General features: G+C 41.3%; 1 protein-coding gene across 2 annotated transcripts in view; it reads right to left on the minus strand.

Moving 5' to 3' along the window:
* The window catches only part of XYLT1 (xylosyltransferase 1), a 168,399-nt gene that overhangs the window by 63,895 nt on the left and 80,573 nt on the right, over positions 1 to 23,931 (minus strand). For both annotated transcript variants that reach the window (XM_027885461.1, XM_027885463.1), the window contains exon 2: positions 19,482 to 20,016. In XM_027885461.1, the coding sequence (XP_027741262.1) occupies positions 19,482 to 20,016 (535 nt within the window). The remainder of the gene's footprint in view (positions 1 to 19,481; positions 20,017 to 23,931) is intronic.

Genomic DNA, 23,931 nt, shown 5'->3' on the forward strand with positions numbered 1-23,931 from the left:
TCCCTTGTGTCAACATGTTGCAAAATGGGAAAGTTTAGCCTTATATTTTAGCTGACACTTGCACTGCAAGTGAAATTAATAGGAATTTCACAATACAGTCAAAAGACAGAGAAAAGAAAAATAGCACATGTCTGGGAAGATTCATGCCAAAGCTGTCAGGCTGTGCTTCCTCTGCATCCCTTTGAGCCAAGCTTTATGGATTTCAAAGGCTGCAGAGCTGGGACTAAGTGCTTTTGAGAATCTCACACTGTGGCAGCAAAAGAAGTGTGAGACATCAGATCCATGTATGTGTATGTACCATAAATACATACATGCCTTGAGTGTGGATACACTGCTAGGTTAGCTAAGAAACAGTCGGAATCAAAATATTCAAAGTAAAATAGCACACCCAAAAGCTAGCTTCCCACAAACAAATGCAGTTTCTGCATCTAGAGTACACATTTTTCATCATGTGTGCTGACACAAAACTGTTGTCAAATGCCCTTTATGTCAAAGGACACTGTTAAGCAATGGTTTTCCCAAATGACCCAAAGTACTTCTCATTTGTTCATCTGAATATTTTATCTTTTTATTTTATCATTGATCAGCTCACGTGCTTCAGGCAAGCTTGCTACCGTGTGTACAACTTAGAGGATGAATGCAGAATGTGAATAATTTTACCCAGCAGAGAAGAAAAAGAGGACCAGTCTTCTCTAAGTATATTACTTTGTCAGACAGAGGAATTTAACATAATTATATTGTGACATTTCCAACAGCAAATAGATTCTACTGTAAGCAATTAACACTGGTTCCTTTGGCAGACTTCAAAAACTTAATTGTATAGTATGCTCAGTTAAAATAACATCTGAATAATAAATGACACTGCATTACTTAAGCTAGATTTTAGCATATATGGACAGCTTAAAACACAGGAGAAACATATGGATGTTAATTCTTCCACGGGCCACCCTTATATTCCAGAATTGTTCATTAACATGGAAATTGCTCATTAACATGGAAAATGTTCAGGATGTAAATATGCACATTTTTAGAAAAAACAACTATCAGTAAGCACTCTAGATCTAACTAAAGTGGGGAATTTTGGTCTGTGCATTGCATATTACAACCTATGTCTCTCTTCCTGGGAGATGGGAAAGGCAGGGCTGGGCTCTCCTTCCTGACTAGAATGCTTTCCAGAAGCTGCTTCTGATCAAGAGGCATTAGTAAAGATGGTTTAAGAAGGAAGAAAAAAAAAAACCAAACCATCTGGCATTAATCCTCGAAACATTTCATAGCCAACATATCTTTAATACAAACCCTCTAATCCAATTAGGGTGCCTTGAAAATCATATCTGGAATTCCATGCTTCATTGTGATGGGTTCTGAGCAACTGAAACATCCACTGACCAGACAGCTGCTGAACTCCTGCTCTGCTCCACAGGCCCTTCCCCACCCTCCCAACTAACCCCCAACCTGCCCAGGAACAGCCCAATTCCGGCCTGGAAAGCAGCACCAGCAGCGAACCTGTGCCCCCACACATCTATCAGTAATTTCAAAAGCAAGCTCTCCACACAAAAGAGAGAATATTAAAATCACTTTCATTGAAAAATATATATAACTAAATGTGTATGAGGAGTTCAAGACAGAATTATAACTGTCCAGTTTACACCTAAGTTTCAGTTGTTTAGAAGCATCCCTAATAAGAGGAAGCAGATGCAGCCATAGCAGGTGGGTTTGATGATGGCCTTTAAACATTCATCCCTTCAAGCCAACAGGGAAAACAATTCCTAATACAATGTTATTGCCAGCAAGGAACAAATTACTACTAATTAACTGAGCTTGATTTTTTTAAATGTTCTCATGAAAATTCTTTGGATCAGTTTTCACAAGGATGTATCTTCACAGCTGTATTTATGGGCAAGAATAGAACAAAACAGCATAGTCTTGTTGCTAAAATAAAGGACTTCCACTCCATTACTCCATCATGGTATAAAAAGATCCCATTAACATACCACTAGAGGAAAACAAAGGAAAAATCAAACTGCTGGCATCAGAAAATGTTCAACAAAAGCAACATAAAGTGATTTTTCTGTATTTCAATAGACATTAGAGTTTTGTTGTTAAAAAAATCTAATGTGCAGTAAACGTCATTTTATTGACTAAATAAGTCACTGGCTACTGTTAAAAGCATCTGGGGAGAATTTGTAAGTGAAATACGCTCTTGCACTAATACCATAATTTATAAATCAGTTATAATTTCCTCTCAGATTTTAATGATGCTGTGATGCCCCTGGATGTCAAAGAGCTGCTTAAACAGTAACTTGCAGAAGAGTCTGCTCTCTGCTGCACAAGAGGAGATAGCTGTGCAACGTTTGAAACAAAAAAATTAATGCTGACTTTTTACAGACAAAAATAATAATGGATACTATTTCTAAAATTATCTTAACTCTGCTCCTCAGAGTCTGCCTTCCCATTCTGCAACTCTCCACGTCAGCAGTCAGAGGTACTAAATTTGGCCCCAGGCACTTCCCACTTCCTGCAGCTGGGACAGATCCTGCCCTTCAATGCTGCTGCCTGTGTGGTGGCAAGGTTTATGCAGGACCTTGGCTTCGGGGAGGCTCTGCTTCTGTGCAGCTTATCCCACACAACTGAATTTGGGGATCTGGCAGAAGTGAGCACGACGTGTTAGCGTGGATCTCCAGGAATAACTTAATGGGGCAGCACACTATGAGACAGGGCACCCATCCAAGTAGTTATGCATTTTAATTAGGTAAAGCAAATGCTAAAAACTGCTTTAAAGATCTAGATGTAATTCGGTAGCATTGGTTTCCAATATAATTGGGTTTTTCTGCTGTCACCTCTCACTCACACACTATTTGATCACCCCTATCACGAGGGGATGCTTAAAAGAGAAAAAAAACCCAAGCAACTTGTGTTCAGATGTAATTCAGCTCCTCCTCCTCTAAAAAGACAGAGCCCCAAACAAATTTATTCACAACTTGGCTTTTATAGTACAGTAGGGCATGAAAATCACCAACCGGCAGCAAAACTGCTAAGCAAACCTAATTTAGGAGATGAAAAGTGTGAAACATGAGAAACATCTCACAGATTGTAAAATGACATGTTTATTTAAAAAAAGAGACCAGAAAAAATAAGAAATGCTGGCAGAGGATCTGCAGTAACAACTGCCTGGCTGTCAGCTGGTTAAAGCTGGCCATAACCTGCAGACTCCAGACCAAGAACAAATGCTCCACAGCACCTGAGTCAAGGAGACAGGAAAACCACCCCAACAGGTTTGCTGTTATTTTTTTGTAAAATTAGTTCTATACCTCACTATCTGTATGGGTAGGACCAGTAAAGATGTCTGCACCTCGTTACAGAACAGCACAAAACCACAGCACTAGAGAATCAGGAATCCTTGAGAGATACAGCAAGGTCTATCACGACAGCAGCAGCTGCTGCAAACACTTCTGTGAGGCTGTGGACCATCAGGAACTCATCATTTTCATAGCTTAAACCCCCAGAGATTATTTTTAATGGAGGCAAGGGAGAAATACTACTTTTTAAGGCAAAGAGTTTGTTAATGAGTATTAGCAACATAACTCTGTTCAGTTCATCTGCTGAATACATTTCAGTCCATCTCCTACTCTGCAGCCCATCTGAAATCAATGAAGAATGGACAGTGTAAAATTACTATCAAAAGAGAATTAGCATGTTTGAACCAAATTCTGCTCATGTTCCAGTTCTGAACAATTCTTGATCTATATAAATGCAGATTAACTTTGAGCCTCCTTAACAATTCCCCATTCTGGCTAAAAGCAGCAAATAGAACTGAGCTGCAAGTTCCTTCAAATATAATTTAGCTTCCACTATCTTTATTTTGACATTAAAAGAATGATGAAAAATCTCTTCATATTAGTTCTTAAGACAGTATTGCAGGAAGGTGAACTGTTTATTCATACACACACTCTCCTCCTTTCTTTCATGAGACTGGACCACCCTGACCTTCCCGTTGCAAGTACCACGTTTTCACTAATTAAAAACCGCTTTTAATTTCTAGGATGACTCTTTATGTAAGATAATCCAATGTCTCCTGATAACAAATGCTTACTGTTTAACAGGGCAACTTTCACAGAGTTGAGGATGACATTTGAAACAGAATGCCTGTGCTGGCAACTTTTTTATGAGAACAAAATTGTTCTATAAATTCAAAAGTGAACTTGTACTGAAAAGTTTAAAATTATGTTAAATGAAGAAGTATTTAAAAGTAGCAATCACACCTGACACTATAATTACATTGCCCTAGTGTATAATCCCAAAAGACCACAGAGACCTTTTGCCAAAGGTGATTTGAGTGTTAATATGAAACTCAACGTGGGCTCGTTTTAATTACATATGTGCCTGCTGAGAACATATGATAGAGTCCAAAAAGCTAATTCATTGTCAGCATGACAGCAGGAACTAATATTAAATCTTGCACACCAAGTAAATTTTTCCAGATAACCAATTACCACACAAAAATAGGACACATTGCAAATCTGGTAATCAGCATGAAAGCAAAATGCAAAAGAAATATTGCTAAATAGAGCTCAGCTCTGGGCCAGCAGAGAGTATAGGAAATCTCCCAACAGTTCATCCATCTTCAAAGCAGCAACATTTAGTTGATCCAACTCTAACCACAATGACACCAGGTTACTACTGACTTTCACAGCATTAATCCTCACTGACACTGTAATAAAGTGTAATAAAACTCCTCTTTAGCCATATATAACAGCAGTTCAAAGTAGATTCTGGTGTGGGTTTTTTTTTTCCTTTTTATACTTAGCCTTAAATTTTCTGCATTTCAAAGATATTACTGAATGGTTTTGTGTTCTCTTCTCATGAGTCCCTGACAGGTTTCTGGCACTGAAAAAACGTTAAGAGTCAGTTTATACCTCTTAACCCACACCAACATGCTAACAGGCATTTTGATTTACCTTTAATTATGGACATACTCATGCATCAGTCAGTATTTTCTAAAGAAAGTGCCTGGAGTATTCAGAGGAGAACTCAGAGTCACGATGACGAGCTAACCCTGGGGAAACAAGACATAAACACAATTCTGAAGGCAGCAGAGACCCAGCCAATACTTCTAACTGCTTCTTTACCTGCCTTTTTGTTGCTTTACTGATGCATTATTAATTAATAACTACTGAGCGTTCCCAACAGAGCATTTTAAATAACAGCTGAATTTCTTTATGGATGATTATGAATCATAAAAGTATGTCTGCATGTTCAAAGCAATAAACAAGCCCAGGTAGGGAGCCTGAACTGCTACAGAAACTGTTCTTTGAAGCTTGAAGTTTTAGGGATGCTAAATGCCTACTGTGTAGTATTACACAATTTCCAGTCTAGCTTAATCCAATTAATCTGAAGAAATGTAGGATTTTTTATGTTTTAGCTCAGCATAAGCAAATGCTGTTGGAAAGGAAGATGATGGCATTTTAGAAAAGCTTCAGGGTCAGTTTGGTTCACTGCTTTATCCAAATGAAGATACACCAATTTAGGCCAGATAACAATTACAGTTTTCAGTTCTCAACTCAGACAACGAAAATTGTCAAATCACAATTATTTCTACTCATGATTTATGCAGATGCTGAAAAATGTTTCACCAGCTCTGAAATGTGTCATTCAGGGATGATGCACGGTTTTCACATTCTGCTTGAATTCTGGACAAACTTAGAAAGTACTGAAGGTGTATTTTGGGCAGCTTTGAGCTATTTCAGCTGGATAGTTTAAGATATAGGTTGAAATAAATTTGTAATGCTTAAAGATGAAAACTCATTTGGAGATTCTATTTATCCATGAGATAATTTTTTTCTATCTCCATCTCAAAAAAATCAAAAGCCTCTTATCTTTAAAGAAAATTCCAGCATTAGTTTTCAACAACATCACTGCCCTTAACATAGAGAGGGACTCACATTCCCACTCACTCTTCACTAGCTTTAGTTACTATCTGAATAATTTTTTTTTTAGCCTACAGACCATGCTTAATATCTGTTTCTGGTGTTTAAACTGGTACACAGGCAGCAAAAGCTTCAGCTGTGCTTGCTGGTCCTATTATCTGCCTTCTAGATAGATAATCCAGGCCCTTGCCATATAACACTTGGTAGACGAGGAAAAAAATAAGTTACCTATACTGTTTTCTGAACAATGCAAGACAAAATTATTAATCTGTATCTAGACAAACTCTAGACAAAAGAATATAAGTGTGAGGACGTGAAGGGCAGAGCATACATGCATCAAAGCTTCACAGGGCATGGGCACAGCACAAGGACTGTTTCAATGGCCACTTGTGTGGGATCAGTCTCACCCTCTGACTCCCAGGGGCAAATCCAAATGCCATCCTGTGCTTCTGTTTCCAGCTCCTCCAAGGACTTGTGTTTCTGTTCTACTGATCTACCTTCTCCACCCTGAGCAGGGATCAGTCACAGGTAGGCTCAGTCATCTGGAGTAGATGCTCCATGAGCCTTGGCAGACAAAACACTGCGGAGCCCCTCTCTGCTCTTTGCCTCCAGGAATGAGCCACACACAGACTCCTGGAAGGCCTTGGTCTTTCAGAGCAAACAGAATTTGCTCTCGATTCCCCAGACAAACTACTGCAAACTACTTTTTCTTTCTGTCTTCTAATCTTAATTCTTCTGGTTTATGGCCCAGTCCTTCTACAGGGATTCATAGCAAGTAGAAAGAATAATATCTTTTCTACTTTCAGATATTAAAATGGATCATTATTCCACTTGATTTGTTGGAAGATATTTATCAGTTTGAGTTATGAGACCTTTCTGACTGTGAAGACTTAAACATCGATTTAATGCCAACTTAAAGACTCCTAAAAGTGTAGGAGATTGCATTAGATAAATAATTTAACAATAAAAGGTATATCAAGGCAGACATTATTGCAACCTTTCACCAATCAATCACCATTTTCCATGTTTATCCAATTTTCATCTCAAGGCTCTGTACATCAAATTGCCTAGACATATACTACAAAACTGAAATAACTTCATCATTGAATAAAATTGCATAGCCATTAAAATTCTCTGATATCAAGACAGCTGACATTATGTAAAATATTGGCTTTGGTTCCATAAGGTAATAAATTCTGACCTAAATCCAATCCTTCATGGATAGCTGATTCATAATGAAAAATTACTGGTTTGTCACTTTACCTTAGGAAATTTACAGTGGAAACTAATACAGCAATCTTTGAAATATATGATAAGTAAAACCACAGTTCCCTTCCTAACCACCCTGAAACAAAGGCAACAGATTTGGCTTAGCACAAAAATATCAGACATACTAACAGCTACCTGGTCAAGAGAAAAAGTTACTGCGGTGGTTTTCCCAGGTCTCCAAGGCAGAAGCACTCAAGGGATCCACTGCTCAACTGACACCTCACATAATTTCCTGTACCAGGTTGAAGCTCCTCAGCTGAACAGCTAAAAAGGAAGAGCAAACATCACAGAAAACTTCTCCTCTGAGTTCACATTTGTGCATCACTGCATGGTGCAAAGCTGAAGAATCGTTGCCAGTGACGTGCTGATATATCTGGAAGGCAGAGGGAGTCAGACTGGACCTACAGCTGCACTGATTTCTTGCCTTCATTCCCCCAGCAAACAGCAGGGTTTTTCAGGGACAGACCTATAGATTTTAGCACTTAAATTAAGTGACTTCAGAAAACTTACCATTTTTATCCTTAAAGATACCTTTTTGTTCAGGAAATTCCCTTAGGGGACTCAGTAAAAAAAAAAAAAAAAGTTATTTTGTAACAAAATTATTGTCAAGTCTCTTTATAAAGAGGATTTAAAATCCATGTTAATATCAAACTAACTGTAATACCACCACCACTATTTCTCCTCTGCATGTGTCTGCAACGGAGTTAAGTTACTCCTGGTCTGTACATGCCATGACTTGTCTGAGGTGTTTCAACAAGCCTGTGACACAAAAAAGAATGAAACTCAGGTTTCCCCAGAACTAGCCTAGGACACAATTTCTAGTTAGTACTTATATGGTCAGCCTCTGATATGGCATAATAGAGCATATTCTTGCTTTCCCTCCTTAGTTGAGAGCTCTCTAATAACTTCTCGAGTAATCATACCACATTTTTCCTTCTTCTTCTCTAAATGATACTTCTGCTTGATTCCAGTAGAACTCTGAGTCATTTCAAGTTTGCACTGGGGCTCCCAAATGTCACTTACTTATTTCCTAAAATTTTGCAGGCTGCAGCAACATCATGGAAAACACAAAGATGATCCTGTCTGCATGTTTGGCAAATTATACCTACAAATGGCCAGAAATGATTGAGAGAAATGAAAATGAGTGAACTTATGTGTCAACTGCAGCCTTTTCATTGCAAATGATGGAGCTGAATCTATTGTGATTTCTCTTCAAGATTTCTTTTTTGATGACCAGGTTAAGAATGCCAGAGCTGTCTGTAGCTCCCTTGTAATGTTCCTCAGGAATCTGAGAGGTGTGGTTTTGCCCTTTGTTTTTCAGAGATCTGCAGGTAGAACATTTTTAGAATCAGAACTGCCATAAAACTGTTCTTATTCCCAAATACTGGATGGACATGCTTTGTTTTGATCCATGTACTTCAGAAGACTGGCAAGACAAGAATCCCTGCTTTCCTTTTCTTGATCCTTGCTTGCTCCTATAGGAACAAAATTATCTTGTTTTTTTTCTCATTGAAATTTTGGCAACAGAAGTGCATAGAGGCATTTTATGGTTCACTGATAAAGGTTACTGAATAAAGTTACCAAAGTAAGACATCACTTAAGAGGTGTCAGCAAAGCTGGTTTATTACATCAGTAAAACCTTTAGCCCACTTTGCTTTTAATACTTGACAGGAAGCTTGGGTTTGTGATCACCTCCTGGCAGAAAATGCTAATTTATTTACAAAAACCTCATCAGCTCCATGTAGCCTCCCTCTATTCTGGCTTGGCAAATCCAGTGTAACACTGAAGTATTTTTTACAATTAGTCTCGGTAGGTCTATTCACAATTAGTCACACCTCTCCTTAGCCATTTGCTTCTCTGGCAAGGTGGGCAACTGAGCCAGGCTGGGTTCTCCTGTCCAGCTTTCCCTTCTGTAAGGGAGTATATTCCTCCTATGCTTCTGAATAAAAAACCAAAGAAAGTGACTCCCTCAGACAGAGAGAATGACTTTGGGATAGATCTTCAAACCTGCTCAGAGATTCACAGTGAAATTCTTTCAGAGCACCTACACCTCAGTCCCCTGCAAAAGAGAAAGTACAAATGGGTAAAACATGTATTGCAGTAAACTTCTCTTCTGAACTTCCTTTTCCTCTCTACTATTCAGTAAATTGCCCAGAATGAATCACAGCCCACAAATAGATGGAGAACATGAAAATGTATGGTTCTGTTTAGTCATACTACTGTCAAGCTCCACACTATTATGCAGCACAATAACACGCTGCATACACAGAAGCTTTCAGTCTGAAAGTAGCACAATTTCAAATGCTCAACTGCACAGCAATATCCATTGGCTGGATGGAAACCTTTATTTGCAATCAAAATCACAGGTGAGTAAGCAGTGAGACTGCTTAAGCTGCTGTTTACAGCCAGTCACGAACAAAGGTGCATTCTCACCAGGGAAGTGTTTCTCTTACAACTTTTAATGAGCAATAGAAATTAATCAAGGCTTCAACAAAACACTTTCATTAGTATGGACAAGGATGTCTCCACAAAAGAGACACAATCACCTTGCAACAAAGAGGATGATTCAAGCAATTATATTCTAGTTACACGGAGGGCTGCCTTGAACTTCAGGTGAGTAGTGAGGCTTCCAATGAGATGTGCAGAAAAAGATCCTTTGGACTGACAGCGGTTTTTTTGTGGTGCTCCCTGACAAGACCTACAACTGCTGCAGACTATTAAGGGAGGTTTAGGTTAGATTTTAGGAAAAGTTTTTTCATCCAGAGGGTGGATGGGGACTAGAACAGGCTCCTCAGGGCAGTGGTCACAGCATCCAGCCTGACAGAGCTCAAGAAGCATTTGGACAACAGTGTCAGGTACATGGTGGGATTCTTGGGGTTTTCCTATGAAGGGCAAGAAGTTGGACTCAGTGGTCTTTGAGGGCCTTTTCAAACTCAGGACATCTTATGAACATGCCACAAGGAAAACTGGTCATTAAAGTTAGCAAACACAAGCCAGAAAAATTAGCAAGAAAGTGGGAGATGAGCTCTGTAGATTAACTTCTTCAAGCTGATCCTCACAAGGATGTGATCTACTCACAATATCATAAAGACTTTATGTTCAAACTCACAAAGCTGGACCCCAAATCATCATCATGACAGAGATCAGAAGGGTATCCTCCTACAAGAGTCTTCACTGGCCACAGTGGTAGGGAATAATGTAAAGTAAGGAGAATGGTGTCTTAATGAAAGCTTTTAATTCATAGGGACAAAGGCTTTTATTTCTCAACTCCTGTCTTAACTCAAAGGCAGTATTCACATTGCTGCTAAGTGAAGTTGAAGTTATCACTGAATTTTACTGCCTATGGAGAACATGGTGCCTCTAAAACACAGGCAGTGTGTATGTGCAGTAATGATGAACAGCAAACTCAAACCCACATCTGAACCAAGCCTTTACACGCTTAGTGATGAGCCTGATATGTACCACCCACTGACAACCAAATGCACCCACTCTCCTCAGTCTAGACAAAGCACATCCTTAGAAGGTACAAGGGCCTTTAGCACCCAGGAAAGTTGCAGCAGGAGAAGGTGATGTGGCAGGGGAACGCACACACTGGAGTACAGCCAATTCTGACAGTGCTGCCTACAGAAGTCTGGGTTTCACCCTGAGAACCATATTGAGAAATGCTGTTTTAAAGGGCAACAAGCAATTCAGTCCTTCAGAACAAATCCTGTGAATTTCACAATTTGAAAGTACATACAGTTGCCATACAAATTATTTTCAAGAAGCTGTAGTGTTTGAATTAATAGATAGTGATTTTCCTGCAGTGCAATTCTGCTTTTTGGCCTAAATATCCCATCGTTCTTACAGTGGCACCCATGGATGAAGACAGACAGACAAGCACTGAAACAAGAGATGGTCGAGATGATTCAGCTGCAGCAAGCTCTAGGAGAAAGGACTGAAAAATTCTTCAGCCTCCCTGGAGGCTGGTGAGAAAACTAGAGAAGAAAAATGATGGACTTGTGCCATGGGCCTTTCAGTAGGGCCAGGACTTTAGACAAGTATATTATTTTACAGTAAAACTGTAAAATACTTCAGAGTTTATTGTGCATTCAATTAAGCCTGTTGGTGACAGCAGTAGCTACTGGGGGATGGGAGTACTCTGTTCTTCCTTACAAAGGTGCCAATCAGGAATAACTTCTTTGACACAACTAGATGATAAATCAGTGACATACCATGGATACTAAAATAGTGTGAGCAGGGAATCAGGGCTATTCACTTCTAACATGCTCTCAAACTATCAAAGATGAGCATTTATTTGGAAGACTAAATATACACTAAGCAATTTCAAAATCTCCCTCAAGGTTGCTCAGCTACAGATTCTTGTAACTCAGTATTTCTATAGAAGCCATGATTACTCACGGAGAAAAAAGGCTGATGTTTTAAAACTACCTTCTGCATAAGAAATGTTTGCAACAGAAACAAGTAAATTATGATTTGGAATTTAAAATGGCATTAATGTCCTGTAAGATTGGCTTCACGCCTAGATTGCTGGAATTTTAATTCAGAGTAGATCTCTTAAACAGCTCTTCCTCATTTCCAAGGAAAGACATTACAAAACAGCCACTGGTCTCATAAAGCTCAGTGACTCCCAAAATACATCAAATAAATGTAGATTTTCAAAAACCTGCCTGAAGCAGGGTGCATTCTCTTTAACTATGTACTTAATACTGTAACAAACTCTGTAAAAAGTTAAGGTATTTGTTAGAAGAAGCCACAACAGAGGAAAAGTCTTTGCCTCAGCTCAGGAGGAAGAAATTAAATGTCAATACTTTTCTCCCCAGTTAGTAATACAGTCAGTGCCACTGGCTTCAAACTAAACTGCAACAGCCTTAAGCTGCAGATAGCAAGGATTTCTGGAACAAAACACTTCCCCAGTCTCAGAATAATAGTTCATCAGCTACAGATTCCTGTGGAAATACAGCACTACTTTGCTAAGTAATGGTATTCCCAGAAGTGCAATGGTTAGAAAGATAGAGCTGAATTTGTGCTCCTTGTGTCCTTGGTGACATTTTAGGCCTAAACCAAAACAAAAATCTGAAAGTAGCTGTTGCTTGATTACAATTACTACGTAACACTGACATTCTAACACGGTTTTGTTATGGTGGCAAAGTCAAATTAGGAAAGAATATAACACTGAGACTGCTTGTGCAACCTTAACTCAAGCTCAGTTCAGCACTAATATGCACAACTGCCTGCCTACCTTTGAACGAAATTAAGATAATTAGATGCTGTGTTTCCTCTTAAGTGTCTGTCTACTAAAAACACCATAATGAGTCCACTTCAGAGGTACAACACCTGTTTTATACGAAAACCATTGTGTTTCTAATATGGCTCAACATACGGGGGGAGGGGTGGTGGTGTTGGATTTGGTGGGTTTGTTTTGGGTTTGGTTTTTTTTTGGTCCTCCTCATTCCCCAATCCCCCACCCCTCTCCAGCTCAATACCATTGCACCAACAATTTTCTTTAGCCACAGTTGTATTTGACTTTCCCCACCAACACTCTGTCCACACATTTCAGGATCACTGGGAAGCATTAACGATCACTTAAGTACTTTTCTTTCATCTCTGTACATACACAGTAATCTTTATCAAAATATTCACTGAGCTTCTGCTACCCTCATGCTCTCTTCCCAGGAGGTTTGCAGCGAGGACATACTTAGCCATTATCCTCTCCCACGCCTGCCCACGCTCCCCCTTTAATGCTCCATGAAACGATATCATTTTCCAAAACAGAGGCTTGGTGAGAACTGGGACTGCTGACCATAAATTTTCCAGCCCTTCTGCCCCCCATTCCTTGTGTCATGCACTGCTCTCGGCATTTCCTTGAGATGCCATTTCCTAGGATGTTTTTCTGCAGCCTGTCAGGGACCAACTCTGCAGCCTCCAGATCCACAGGTGTTCAGACAGGCCTAACGTGGAAAACGTGATCAGACAGCAGCATCACGTGAAAAAAAAACAAAAGGAACATCAGTCTGATCTCATTCTCCCACTTCTAAACTTGCAGATGATCTAGACAGGAGCTGTCTGTATTTAAATGAAAGGATTAATTGTCACAGACACCCAACAGTTTTCCCCTCACTGAAATTTCTTCTAATCCCAAAGCTGAAAGTATGCAAGACAGCGCTGACAGAGCCAGCCTGTGCTCATAACGGCCTTATTTTTGGAAGAAAAATCCCTGAGCTCCGCACCACAAGCTCATCCTTCAAAACATCAGTCCCCTGTCCTCAACATTGCAGCTGTCCCAGAGAGGCAGGGAGGTGGCAAAACCATGTCACCCTAATTTGAGATGCCACAAGGATGTTTCTAGCAATTCCAGTTCCCTCACAAGGTGTGCACACACCTTCCTTCTGCAAAGATACTTGTCCAGTTTCTGACCCACTGTCTAGATCCAGTTTCTAAGGTTAATTCATTCACTTTGGCCCTCCTGCCACAGAACAACTGAGCTGTGAGCAGGGGGAAGCATTTTGTAGCTCTGACATCAAGGCTGCCCCCATCACTCCCTTCAAATGACCAGAGGGCACTGGTCACACTCACAGCAAGGCAGGCAGACTGGTGACAGGGGCTTATGTGCACTTTGGGTCCTAGCACTGACATGCATTTTATCACTTAAATGATATACTGCTTTATTTCCTACATCCTAATTTTAACTATCCAACCTTACACGTGGCCATAATAAAAATCTGAGAATCACTGGCCACACTCTTCCCGAGATCTCATTTTTCTCCTCAAAGTGCCACAGGTTCACTCATTTTATTAGAGTAGGCTCTGCTTCACACATGTGAGGGGAGAAACACATGAGTTATTCCATAAATTCATTTCGCCTAAAATGCAAATACTGAATCTTGAAATGGCTCTTTATAATGAAAGTAGTGCTGGAAAAATGGTCTCCAGAACAGCACACAATCTCTGTACACGGTGTAATTACATCTCAGCATTCTGCAGAATACCAGTGTATGGCTTAAATGCTATTAATTGTAAGCAGTTTTGTTCCACAGGATGTTGTTCGCCGATAACTACTCAATTAGGGTTATTTTGCAATTAGTCTACTCACAATAAATTTATTGCAACCAGAGTCATCTGTGGTGCAGCAAATTAAACTGCTGTCTGGGTTGCATGTGCAGTGGCTCTCACAGGCTCCTTAAACCGTGTATAGCTCACCACAGTGATTTTGTCACACTAGCAGATTAAACACACAGAAAAGCAGCAGCAGCCAATGCCATTTTGAATCCTGAAACCAGCAGAAAATGACAAATCTGGGGTTCAATGATCTGTAGATCAAACCTAGCGAGTCCAAAAATGCGCTGCCAAACACTTAAAAGCTGAACAAATCAAAAATCTATACGTCACTATGCATACAGGCATAGTGAGTGGATGAAATCCTCTATTTGCTTAGTTACAGGTCCCATTCTTTTAAAATTTTAGAGGATGCTCTCATTTCCATGCCTTAAAGAACAACTCTGCTCCACCCCGTAAGTATTTGGCATCTTAGTGGCTTATCCTCTCCCTTCCTGCGAAACACAGCTCTTCCCGTTGAGTGCTTTGAAGCAGTCAGATAAAAACACTATAGACATTCAGATTGCTATTACCTGTGTGTATTATTCAGTAAACAGAGCTCCAGAGCCCTTTTCTCTCAGTTTGAAAACCAAAAGGCTGTGTTTTCTAAAACGAAATGGAAAATTTTCTCCTCAGCAGCCTGTAAGAAGCTGAAAGCTCTTGCTTCGATGTGCCAGAGCAGCATTATCAATAAGCAACCTGGGAGAAGGCAGTCTGATGAATGATGTGGAATGAGGGCAGCTTGATTATTTTCCTACATTACTATAATCTGGGTTTACTCCACAGGGAAGAAGGCAGCAGAAAACCTGTTTGATTTAAAAACTAAGAAAAGACAACAGAAGAGCCAAAGGGAAATAAATCAGGCTCACTTGAGGCTTTCTGCTTTCCTAGGGACTTTTCTTTTGCCAGAAAACACCCCTCAAAAAACCCTGCTACACACCTTTAGTCTACCTAGAGCCATAGATTTGGGTCAAGAATACACCCAGTTGGGTAATTAATAATAAGGATTAGACCAGTCTCCCCTAGGGATATGGCAGCCCAGAGAAGGTGGCCCAGAGGAGGCCTGGTGCAGATACCACTTGGCACGGTGCCTGTGATGACTCACGGACCTCATGGATCTGGTGCTGATGACTAAGGAGGAACTGTGCTCAATATCCATCCAGTAAACTTGCAAGGCAAGGGATTCAGAGCTACAAACTACCACGATCCACATGGAAGTGAAAACCAGAGAACCAGGGGACTGAACCCAGCCAGTGGGTCAGCAGCTGGGCTACTTTCATCGTGAAAGGAAGCCTGTGAGCAGAAATCACAACATCAGTATCAAGTTGAAATGTGGAGTTGTATAATTGCAATTGCATTGCTACCCCTTGCTGTTGGGCAGCAACCTCAGCAGTCATGGTCAGGGTCACAGTCTGTGCTCCTGCCCATGGTAATAAGAGATTCTGCTGGCAGCAGATCACGCCACTTGTGCTTTGTCAGAGGATTTTATCTAGGTACAGGGCAAAGATTATTTTAGAGGCAAGAATTCCCATTTAAACTTCTGCTTTCTCCCAGTACCCCTGCACAAGAGGAGGGCCATGTGTGATGACAGGCAAAGAAGGGAGGCAGCTGGTCCACGGCCACCAACAGCTTTGGTGAGCAGAAGCAAATCTGTCACACTACAAGAATCAAGTGTCCCTGGTCTGGCCTGTATAGGACTAGGCTGAAGGTGGCTCCCACAAGGAAACAATCTGCCACACTGTCCACAGGTTGATGACTCCAAATCATATCTCCTGAGAAGAAATGAACTCCCCAAAAACTGTCTCCCTGTAACCTCTTTTCAACCTGCAGAGGACTGCATTTGCCCTTTCCTCATCTAACCTTGTCCTGTACCTACATTCCCCCTTTCCCATTTGCTGACTGCATTGTCCCTAAAACACACTTCTACAAATTCCAAACATTCCCTTCTGAGTGGAGACTTTCAAGCTGCCTGTTGCCCTGATCTCAGCCAAGACTTCGGATAAGGCTGCACATAAAGCCTATGACACCAGTGTCCTATTCCATAGCATTTCTGCCCTGTTTTTAGGACCAGTTTGCTGGGAAATGCCATCTCACGTGCTCTGCAGGTCAGATAACTGGTAAAGCTGCCCTGCCCTGTTTTGTTGCTTCAGAAACAATGCCCTTAGATAGACTGCAGCCCCCAGAGAAATAACACCTGCATGTCAAACAAGCAGTGAATATCATGCTCTTGGTTTCAACAATCCCTTCTTTTATACACTGAAGATAGTTATAATCAACTTCCTTTGCCTGTTGCCTTTGGAAACAATAAAATATTTAAAAAAGAAACAGCTTGTATGATCCTGTCCCTGTTGATAACCACCCAAGTGAACATATCACTTAACATTTATGACAATCCAGTTGGATGGAGCCCATGACTGATAGCTACACTTAGCAACGTTGTGGTTTTGATCAGCTGAGACAAGATCCAAGGGGATTAAACAATGGATGACATCTCAGTGGAAACCACAGCACTGGGAACATGTTTATATGTTGGGATAATGGATGAATGTGCTGCTCCAAACGCATAAATATTTATACTTCACAGCTCTGCTGAAAACAGACAGGAAACCTTTTTTCAAACAAAGCTGAAGGGAACAACACTCACATGTTGAATACAGACTCAGGCCCGCAGTGTCTCACTTGTGCTGACAAACAGCATGTAGCTTTTTTAATGCATAAAGTAGCAAGACCTGCTACTCACAATCTCCCCCTACCAGCAATCCTAACAGTGGGGTGTCTATCCCCAAAAACTGATGGCCAGAGCTTCAGAAACATCCCTAACCAAGTCCAACTCCTTTCAAGGACCCCCAGAGTTGATGAAACCACCTTTGATAAGGGATGGAGCCATTCTGTGAGTGAATGACAGCACTATTTATGTGCTACAGTGGGGAGGACAGATATGGGACCACAACTCAAACTCAGATAATGTATCTTGAACAGGGCTGTGAAATTCAAGGGACCTACAGATTTTCTAAACATTTCACTGTGTCTTGTTACAACAGGAGCATTTATATAAATGTCCTATGTAGATAGATGCTGAAAGGCTTCAAGTGGAAAATATAACACTGTACTTGGTTCTAAGACCACACTATTATCCCAGCTGCAGGGCACGAGAGATAAAATCTGTATTTAAAAAAGGAGCAATAAATATTTCTTGAGAAACCTGTTTTTAAGAATGGCAGTTTTTTAAAACTTCTGGAAAGTCACCCTGTATCCCTGGGAGACAGATTACCAGGCAGGGGATGGAATCATAGGTGTGTGCAAAATTGCACAGTTGCAGTGCGTGCCCATGCTAATGACAATACATCTTCCAGCTCTCTCCAGGACATCACTTGCATATTTGTATACGTGATGCATTTACTCTACACAAGGTATATAGCATCGATTACATTGCTAAGACATGTCCTTGAGCCCAAAAACTGTAGGACAGTGTCTGCAAGGTGCTGACCTCCATCAACAGACCAGAGCTGACTGCTCTGTCAGCAGGGACATGTTTTTCACCATGAATTCCATCTTTGGCACCTCTCTGGGACCTCAGGGACACCCAGGGGTACTCGCTGATGCTCAGCCTGTCACTGATGTCTGGTTTTGCTAAATTCTTAATTCTCTGTTGTTCTTTTTATCTCCCCTTCAACTTGTGCTGCCTTTGTTGTTCCTCTTCCCATCTTCCCACTGAACACCAAGCCTTCCACCTGTTCCCTTAATTCTTGGTCCCCAATGTCTGCTCATTCAGCTTAACAACTTGGAGTATTACCATGATAAGAGAGGGAGAAAAAACACCAAAAGAGACATGGTAAAAAACAAAAACAGAATAGCCACAGATGCACTGGAGTGGGGAATGGGGTGCTCCCACCATTCATCCTGTTAACATACACCATCTAAATTAAAAACCTAAGAATCTTATTACAGGGAGATGCACTTGTTTAGAAACATTCTCTGGGGCACCTCTTCTTTTCCACTGTCTGTACTGAGAATTTAACCTCCTAATTTAGGCAATAGCAACATGGATCATCCTCTCCACCACACTGAAACGACCCTATAGCACCCACTGCTTTGTGATGGTGTAATAAACTGGTACTGTGAGGGTTAGAAGACATAACTAAATATTCCTAATTAAAGAAATAAACATTCCCTAGTCCTCATGTTTACTCTGTAATCTCAAAGCAAGACCTATCCTCTAGTTTGTAAAAGTTCCTCTCCACTTTCAGCTCGGCCAAAGGCATCAGCACATCCTTGTGTGCATGGGCTGAAGTTACGGGGGGGGGACTCTGGACTGTTGTATGAACAAATGCTGCTGTGGATAATGCTGCTCCTTGATCAATACCCTCTTTGATCAACAGATCAATGCCTTTTTTTTTTTAGAAGGCACTTTGCTCTGTGGGGAGCTTATAGCTTGGCAAATGGTGGCACGTGAAGTAGCCTCGGAAAAGAAGGAAAAGGTCAGCTCAGAAATGCAAACTGACAGCAAGCTGAGAGGTAACTTGTGATCTGAAGGCATGGAGAAACCAAAGACAACAAATCAAAGCTTGGCTTAGGCCAGCAGAGGTAACTGACTCTTTACAGCAGTGATTTTGAAAATAACTTTTGCTGATTCAAGAACATTAAAAATAGAAGTCAGCCACAAAATTGGATTTTCCCCATGCTTTTGAAAATTTTTTTTACTATACTTCTGATGGTTACCTGGGTTATCAAAATGCTTAGGACTTCACTGTGCCAGAAAAATAGCCATATGGCCTTAACAGCAATGCCACTCATTTATTGGTTAGCATAAAGCATCAAAATTCACAATGGCTGTTCCCTGATCACTAAAAAGCATGTAACTCCTGCACAGAATAACCAGACTTCGGTACACTTCTATGTCTGTAGACTAAGAACTAGAAGAAACAGAAGTAGCAGCTGAATACCTAGATCACACTGTGCAATAAAAATCTGGTGGCAGTGAAAAGATATTCTATAGGAATCGACCAAGCATCTTGTGACATCCATATAATTCCCTGTTTAAAACACCGTCAAACCCTCCCTCGTTTTCGTGGGCTAAGTACATTACACATTTCTGCAATAGAGCCCTCTGTCTCATCAGAAGGCCAATACAAATACATGGAGTTCCTTCCCCGAGACACTGTGTTATTTCTCCTTCACCATCTACCAACTTACCCTCCAGGGCACAGAAACGCGTCACCTTCTCCGGCATCAGCTTCCCGACCTTGTGCTGGCAATAAACATCCGCGATCTCCTGGCGACACTGCTTAGACTTAGAGCGGGACATGGCTGAGATTGCCTCTTTGCCCGTCACCTCACACTTTGGTGGTTGGTCATATTTCAGTTCAGGGGAGCTGTTTTCAATTTTTTTTAAAAGATGCTCTTTGGGAGACCTGTCAATCTCCTTCAGATTGTTGTTGTTGTTGCTGCTGCTGCTGTTTTTTCCAGGGTGATCACTGAACTGCACCACCTCATTGGAGTTCTTCCCCAGCAGCAAGTTCTCCTTCATCTTTTCCTCTTCCAGTTTCTTTCTCAAGTGCTCCTTTTGCTTGCTAAGGGGTTTTTTCACCAGCTCAGACTGGTGTTTTTGCCTCTGAGTCCTGGGAGCAAAGTTACTGTTATCAATAGTTTCAAAGTCCTTGGGGACTGAATTTTCATTATTGCTGTCTGTTCGCATTTTCTCTTTCGGTCGGTGGGAAAAATAGCCATCCTATAAATGGGGAGAAAAATTATACTCATCTTACTAAAATAGTCATATCCCATGCATCACAAGCATTTCTTACATGACAACATAAATCAATTGCAATCCAACATACTACAAAAAATCCCCACGTTGGGGTTCACAGCAGAAAGACAGAGCTAAGAGGCCCCTGAGCTGCCCAAATCACCCACACTGGTACACCCTTCCTCACTGGGCCAGAGTCCAACCCCCATCTCAGACGGAGCAAGGGGGTTTTACTCAGGTTTATGAGCAGTGATTAACCAGACACTTAACCCTGCCACCATTAAACATCAGTGACAAAACCAACACAGATTTTAGTGGAGTGAGAGCGGGTAGATCCTTCAGTGCTTTCCTCCCCTCCTTGAGATAATGATTACATTTTGGTATCCCAGGAACTGCCCCATTCCTCTGCAGAAAGAACCACCTGACCATGGACTATAGTCTGAGCTTTCTTCCAGTGAAGCAACTTTGCTACAAACCAAACCCCTCCCAATCTTATTCTTTTTTCCCAGTTTCTACATACTAGAACTTTGGAGAAGTGTTCCCATCGGGTGGGTGCACTGCAGGCTTCCTGCAGCTGGGAAGTTGTGGGAGCAATAAGCCCTGTGTGAGCAGCTGCAGACATCTGGGCTCCCTGGGAGGGTCAGAGCCAGGCTCAGGTGTTGGCTCTTAACCATCATGTTAAGAGCTTCTCCACGCTGGGTGCTCTTTGATAAATACACAGCCCATAATGTTGCAATGTTTAAAATGTATCATATAAAGGAAAAGGAGTAGACCATGTAAAATATTTGTCTGCAGCAGAATAAGGCTTTGCTTCACAATTTTATCCCTGTGATAGGTGGAGACTTAATACCACGGGAACTTGTCCTTGCCCATCAACAGCACAGTGAGTTTACAACAGCAAAGAACAGGGAGGAGTCTCACAGGATCTGAGAGACAGCAGAGAACGTGGCAATCTGCTCTAGGAATGATGTGACAGGCTAGAACAGAACCAAGGGGCACTTACATGTGTCTATCAAAGGGGACAGCCAGGGGTGGGTGAGGCTGAGCTGCCTTTGCTCCAACCATGGGAATCAGTCCTCAGACTAGCAGGGGACACAATTTTTAGACCCATAGGCCAGAAAACATCAACATTTCTAAATGTGATCAGCAGCAGATGAAATAAATGATGAATTGTTATTAAAACATCTGAAGACAGGAGTATAAATACTGATAGACTGTTTGAGTCTGTCCTGTTTCCTTTCCACTTGTGGAAGACCTAACCAAAAATCCGAGGCTGGGAAATGACAGCATCACTAATGATGATTGATGGGATCATCTTTTAGCACCTGTGAATCACATTTTGTATTCAAAACATTTTACCAGCATGAGCTAATTCTTCCTCACACCTCTTCTGGGAGGAACTAAACAATCAGGGTTTGCAGAGAAAGAGGAGGGAGATAATGACTTATCCAAGGCCATGCAGGAAGTCAGTATCAGTTTGACCTCTGAAGCTCAGCAATGAGAAATGTTTGAATAGTTTATCCACTGGAAGATGTTGTTTTGTGAGAGGATGAAGTGATTCTCTCTCCATAAATACGTTCAGTTTGCAATTAGCTTTAGCAGTCCAACACAGAAGGATAGAGAGGAATTTAAAAAAAAAAAAAAAAAAAAAGCCCCACAAAAACCCTGGCAACAACTCATAAACCAAAATGCAAACATTTTTCAAACAAACAATATCTTTCTAGTTTAGGGAGAATTTTTTTTTTTTTTAATTTCAAGTTTTAAGGGAACACGTGAAATTAAATTATTTTTTCTGCCTTTTTTTTTTTTTTTTTAAGGAGAAGAGAAGAACAGCATTTTATACAGAATCACAGATTCATTTAAGTAGAAATAGACTTTCAGGATCATGGACTCCAACCATTACCCCAGCACTGCCAAGTCCACCACTAAACCATGTCCTGAAGTGCCACACCTACAAGTCTTTTAAATCCCTCCAGAGATGGTGACTCCACCACAGCCCTAGGTAGCGTGTGTCAGGGCTTGACAACCCTTTCCATGCATAAATTTTTCCTAATATCCAACCCAAATCTTCCCTGGCACAACTTGAGGTCACTTCCTCTTATCCCGTCACCTGTTACCTGGGAGAGAAGACAATCCCCACCTGGCTACACCCCCCTAAATCCTAATCTGTACAGCAAATGCATTGTTTATAAAGGAGTTAATAAAGGGAGAGGAGATGTTCACTGTTGGTTTTTTTGTGGTGATTACTACCCACAAATGAGACACTGGCCTGAACCAGAGCAACAGGTACAACCCCGCCATGTCCCCAGGAGCCCACAGCCTTGGCCACACTCTGCCCTCCTGCCCCACCCAAACCTCTGGAGTTTGACAAAGTGCCAGAAGATGAGGTGAGGGCCTGTTTTTGTTTCAAACAGCATCTGACATAATATCTATGTGGTGTTCCTGTCGGGATCTTTGCTCTCCATGTTTCTCCCCGTGCCCAGGAGTGCTGGGCAAGCTGTGCAGCTTCCCTGGGAGTGCCAGGGGCCGCAGCTCCGGGCTCTGAAGCAGAGATCCCACCTGGCTGCTGCACTGCACTGGCACAGAGCAGTAGAAAGCTGTGAGGAAACCTCAGGAGAAAAAAAGCAAAGCAAACAGCAGATTTACTGGTGTGCAGTTCACCTCTTTAAACTGTCTTCCTCCTTCAAGTGCTTTGCCCCCTCTGGGAAATGCTTTTCCAAGTCTACACGCTGGAATCTGAAATAACAAATGAATTCTAAAGGCTTCAAAGGCAGACACAAAACGAGGCTCGGCTGTAACTCTTCCCTGCCTGCAGGGACAGTGAACACCACAAAACCTCCCCACAGGAGGACACCCAGTGTCTGCAGGGGCATCTCTCTGGGAGGAGCAAGGACTAAAAATAAAGCAGGGCCTGTACAACAACTGTAAAACCAAGAGCTATACATTGAAAAATAAGGACACGTAACAAATACCCCAGATGGACAGTGAAATCCAGCCTCACGCAATCCCACACCTGTTGGTGCAAGTGTTAAATACCAAAAATGCAAGTGTTAAAACCCAAAAACTTCTGCCCACCTCTAATTTGCATTTCTCTCTCGATTGCTGTCGCCACAGCCAAGCATGATTTTTACAGTACAATGATTTCAAGATAGGCTCCATACATGACAGCAGAACGCACACATTTGCAGTGCAGAGGAAATGAAACTCAGCACTCTGAGCTTAGAACAGCAGCAGCTGCTGACAATAAGTTGTGTTCATTTGTGAAGTTCAAGGGTACAAACAAAAGCAGCACGTCTGGTTTTCAGCTGGCTACAGGAAGATGGGCTTTACTTGCTCTGCAGTATTTTATTTTTACAGTGCTGGATTAACTGCAGACTTTGTCATGGATGTCTGAGACATTCAAGACAGGACAAAGTCATCTTGCAGAGAGATGATCGGGAAACCAGGCAATCCCAGTTCTGACAGTACCATAGCACATATGTCAGTGAGTTTACCATCTGAATCATCATTTTTCTCAACTTTTATCCACCTATTTGTTAGTAGCACCTCCTTATTTCTGTGCTTGCAAATCACTGAAAAAATGGAAGGCTGTCCCAGGACGAAATGAGAAGCAGAGAGCCTACTAATATAGCCTGTATCTGTCCACAGACAAAGATGAAAACATTATTTTCAAACCAACACCAAACATTGCTATTTTTAATTTTGTATAGATCTCATCCAAAGAACACAAAAAAAGTTATTAAGGAAAGCACCATTTTTGTCTTTGCAACAGACCAAACCTCTCTAAAACAGACACAGATCAGAGGAGGCTCTATCCAAAGTGAACTCATTTGAGAGGCTACCCTATTACATTACTTGGTATTATACGGTGTCAAACACATCACATGCCACCCAAGAGAA

Source organism: Empidonax traillii, unplaced genomic scaffold (genome assembly GCF_003031625.1).
Source record: "Empidonax traillii isolate 1590-97213 ecotype Southwest subspecies unplaced genomic scaffold, ASM303162v1 scaffold166:size2381449, whole genome shotgun sequence".
NCBI lineage: Eukaryota > Metazoa > Chordata > Aves > Passeriformes > Tyrannidae > Empidonax > Empidonax traillii.